The sequence below is a fragment of the Phyllobates terribilis genome, unplaced genomic scaffold, assembly GCF_046119375.1.
Source record: "Phyllobates terribilis strain yellow unplaced genomic scaffold, ASM4611937v1 Scaffold_2__4_contigs__length_985480577, whole genome shotgun sequence".
NCBI classification, from domain to species: domain Eukaryota; kingdom Metazoa; phylum Chordata; class Amphibia; order Anura; family Dendrobatidae; genus Phyllobates; species Phyllobates terribilis.
In genome coordinates this window covers 539,246,977-539,251,167 of record NW_027362762.1, presented here as the reverse complement: position 1 = coordinate 539,251,167, position 4,191 = coordinate 539,246,977, and the positions used below count along the sequence as shown (strand labels likewise).

Below are 4,191 nucleotides of genomic sequence, written 5' to 3'. Positions count from 1 at the left end.
TAATTTGTATACATAGGAGTTGGTATTACCACTTACTCCAAAGACATACTGATAGGGAATGTAAATTGTGAGCCCCAATGGGGACAGTGCCCATAATGTCTGTAAATTGTCTGAATTGTAAAGCGCTGAGGAATATGTTGGCGCTATATAAATAAAAAAGATTAAATAAAAAAGATTATTATATCCACTCATTTTAACACCAGCATATTCCTTCATTGAAGAAAGCCTTTGCTCTTCATGTTCCTCTCCCTTTTCAGTAGAACCACAAGTCCATGAATAGGCTGCTTGCCTCTTGTGGGCCCATGGAGAACTTGTAGCTATAACAGCTGGAGAACCCGCATGCTGCCAAAAACAAGCTGATGGCATCATTTATAGCCATCTAGCACTGCAAGGTTACATTGCATGACCTTGCACCACACAAGGACAACCAGATTATTAGGCTGTACAGGAGTATATAGTAAATGACCTGGCAGGGTAAGGTTAAGCATGTGCTCATAGTGTAGGTGTGAGCTAGATTGCTACTGCCCCTCATACATAAGGATATAGAAGTATTGAAAATCCCCCATGTATGGAGTTACTGGTACTCATGTACAATGAGCTCCCCTGTATAAAACTGCTATCTATACACATGGGACAATTGGGCAGTGGCAATGTATGTGCAATGGCCATACCTACTCATAGAATTTCAGCAGCTGTTCTCCACACAGGACCCTATAGGCTCAGCTCATACACACCATACATTCACTTCAAACAGCAAAATGAAACAAAAATAAAAATAATGTTTTGTTTATTATTTACAAACAACAAATAACTTTTATAAAAAGTTTCTTTATCTAAAATCTGAAACTGTGCAGTTCCAACACTTAATTCTCTACTTTAGAGAGAGGGATATTCTGGGGTCAGTGCCGCAGATTAAGGCTTCTTCTATGTCCTTTCAAAGTAGAGGAAGGCATAAAAAGGAACATTGTACAAAAAAATATACAGCTCTTAAGGCAACGGGTACAAGTCAATATTGTCTTCCGTACTGGAAATTCAAGTTGGTAATGACAACTGGGATAATGGAGGAGCAATGGCTTTTTGGTCCACATTCGGTAGGAATGTAAAAATAGAAGGTTCTACGCGAATACAGATAACACTTTCGACATTTGGTCTATGGGGGTTGCAGCATTTAGCTGTGGAATAAACCAGTATTGGAAGCAAAAGTTTGGTCTTAAATGAGCCTGAGAGAACAGTCTTTGTGAAATAAAATAATGATTTCTTGATTGATGTTCTCAAAGAGTTAAATTCTTCCATCTTCAAATCTGTTGCTTCATGGAAAGAAGTTTTTTTTTCTTCTCATGAATTTCCCACACCTGCAGAAAGAGAAATATGCATGTATATGAATGTGAGTCACAGAAGGGAGGGGGCGCAGACAGTGTGGCGCCTGAGAGGAAGCCAGCACCTCCCCTAGGCCTGATAACATCTAGCAGCTACTCACTGACAGCCAGAGCCCTGCTGCCTACTCACTGCACACTCCTGACGCTACTCACTGACAGCCAGAGCCCTGCTGCCTACTCACTGCACACTCCTGACACTACTCACTGACAGCCAGAGCCCTGCTGCCTACTCACTGCACACTCCTGACACTACTCACTGACAGCCAGAGCCCTGCTGCCTACTCACTGCACACTCCTGACACTACTCACTGACAGCCAGAGCCCTGCTGCCTACTCACTGCACACTCCTGACACTACTCACTGACAGCCAGAGCCCTGCTGCCTACTCACTGCACACTCCTGACACTACTCACTGACAGCCAGAGCCCTGCTGCCTACTCACTGCACACTCCTGACACTACACTACAAAATACCATCCATGTGTCCCACACACTAGTGACAAAAGACAAGCTGATCCTTACCGTGGCCGGTGGCATGGTCAGTGGCAAATGCTGCTGGCATCTCCTTTTGTTGTCAATTCTGAGAAGTCAGATTTCTGCAGAAGAAAAGTACAGATTATCATTAGCATCATTCATACTGCATCCATTCATTTTACACTGTAGGAAGCAATGGGGTATTCACTACATCATGGTGGATCATGGATCCAAGCAATATTGGGAGCAGAAATATATAAGGATAACTCACCTGTAAGGAGAGGATGGAGTTGTGCTCCTGCTCTTCACCCAACACTATCTGCAGGTCGAAGATGTAGTCAATGACATGTTGTAGGATCTCTACTTGGCTGAGCTTGCTTCCTTGTGGGATCCCAGGAACCAGCTCACGAAGTTTGGAGTAGCAGTCATTCATGTCATACAGTAGACCCATGGGCTCTTCTGATCCCTTGTGACTGCTGCTTCTAGCAATGCTCAGGCTCTGCTCAGACAAGCAGCACACAGCCTGGTAGCAGCTGGCCATAGATCTCACGGGGCTGATGGCTTTCATGGTGGTAGTAGTAGTAGTAGCTTCTCTGGGGAGGCTTCTAGATCTTCTGCTCAGGTGCTTCAGAGATCTCCAAAGTAGAGTGCTGCTCCAGGGACTGAGAAGTTACAGCTGTCCAAGGTGATGCCTCAAGCTCTGACTGTGTGTCTGTCAGCCACATGCACTCGGGTGCCTATATATAGGCGCAGCCCCCCTCCCTCCCCCATGCAAATCAGCCCCCCTTCTCTCCACCCCACTGCTCCATAATATTGAGATAACAGCTGGCTGAACACTTCCAAACAGCTTATCCTGGATCCTGGGGACTGGAGACAGTGTCATTAATGGAGCAGGGAGAGGGCTGGGGGAGCCAGGGGGGCTCTCACACTCATTTCTATTGGATTGGCAATACTTTAACTAATATATCAATTATACTAAATCCAATGAATATATGACATGTGTATGCAACATATAGTAAATAAATACTGGTGCACTCTTAACAAGTCACTATATATATATATATATATATATATATATATATATATATATATATATACACACATACATAGATCTCTATATATAAAATTATACTAAAAATACATACGACACAGCTATATATGTACATCTATAAATTCTACTATGTGCTATCTATGTCACATAGATCTATGGCTGTGTGTGATTCTTGTTCTACAATCGCCTTGTACTTTAATCCTCCCTTTAGTGTAAACTGCATTTTCCTTGCCCCCCTCCTCCTCCTCCTCCCTTTGTGACCTCCAGACTTTCTGGCGTCAGGAATATTATCCTGTGACCAGGGAGGGAAGAGGCTGGGAACTGAATGAGCAAAACAGACAGGGGGGCAACGTGACTGTGCTGCTATTTATTTCTGTGTTCTGGAATGTGGGGCTAGAATGGACTTGGTACATATTGGATCTCCTGATGCTTTTTTATTATATTGTGTTGTAAAAGGTACAAATTGGAATTTGGATACCATGAGCTCTGCGGCATATGATCTCTATGTGAGCAGTACACATAACTGCATCTGTGCAACCTATCATCTGCTGTATCTATGTCTATATACAGTGTGTGTGTGTGTATATATCTATATAAAGTGGCAACATATTCCGCAGCACTTTACAATTGAGCGGGGACATGTACAGACGATAAATACATCACAAAGTAACACACAGATCAACAGTTACAGGAGGAGTGAGGGTCTGGCTCACAAGCTTACAATCTATAAGATTCATGTATGTGTGTGTATATATATATATATACACTTCATATATGTATAGACAGCATATTATCTATGTGTATGTATATATCTATATAGTTCCTCAATAGAAACGAAACGTTGCCACTGCCACCATGCCTGTTTGTCAATAAACTACAGCCTATTAATGAAGTGGAGTTCTGCCTCTCTGTACTGTTACTGAGGCTTGGCTGTGCCTGTTGGGCTTTGCACACATTTAAATATTTAGCTTGCCTGCACTGCACCGTTATATATATATATACACACGGTACACAGTCATTAGTTACTGGAGCGATATACTGTATATATTGCATATATGTATAGACAGCATATTATAGATGTGTGTGAATGTATGTGTCTGTGTCTATATATGTGTATGTGTGTGTCTATATATGTGTGTGTATATATATATATATATATATATATGTATATATATATATATATATATATATATATATATATATATATACACACAGTCATTGGCTACTGGAGCGATATAGATTATATAGATCTCCCCACAGATGAAGTGAACAGTTGCTAATCCTGTTTCCA

The 4,191-nt window shown here is 41.8% G+C and overlaps 1 protein-coding gene across 1 annotated transcript; it reads right to left on the bottom strand.

Moving 5' to 3' along the window:
- Nucleotides 1-770: 770 nt before the first annotated feature.
- Nucleotides 771-2,599, bottom strand: ID3 (inhibitor of DNA binding 3). The gene is made up of 3 exons (XM_073670619.1): nucleotides 2,121-2,599; nucleotides 1,898-1,971; nucleotides 771-1,352 (listed from the first exon to the last, which is right to left on the bottom strand). The coding sequence occupies exons 1-2, from the start codon at nucleotides 2,415-2,417 to the stop codon at nucleotides 1,915-1,917; spliced, it is 354 nt and encodes a 117-aa protein (XP_073526720.1). The 5' UTR covers nucleotides 2,418-2,599; the 3' UTR covers nucleotides 771-1,352; nucleotides 1,898-1,914.
- Nucleotides 2,600-4,191: the final 1,592 nt, after the last annotated feature.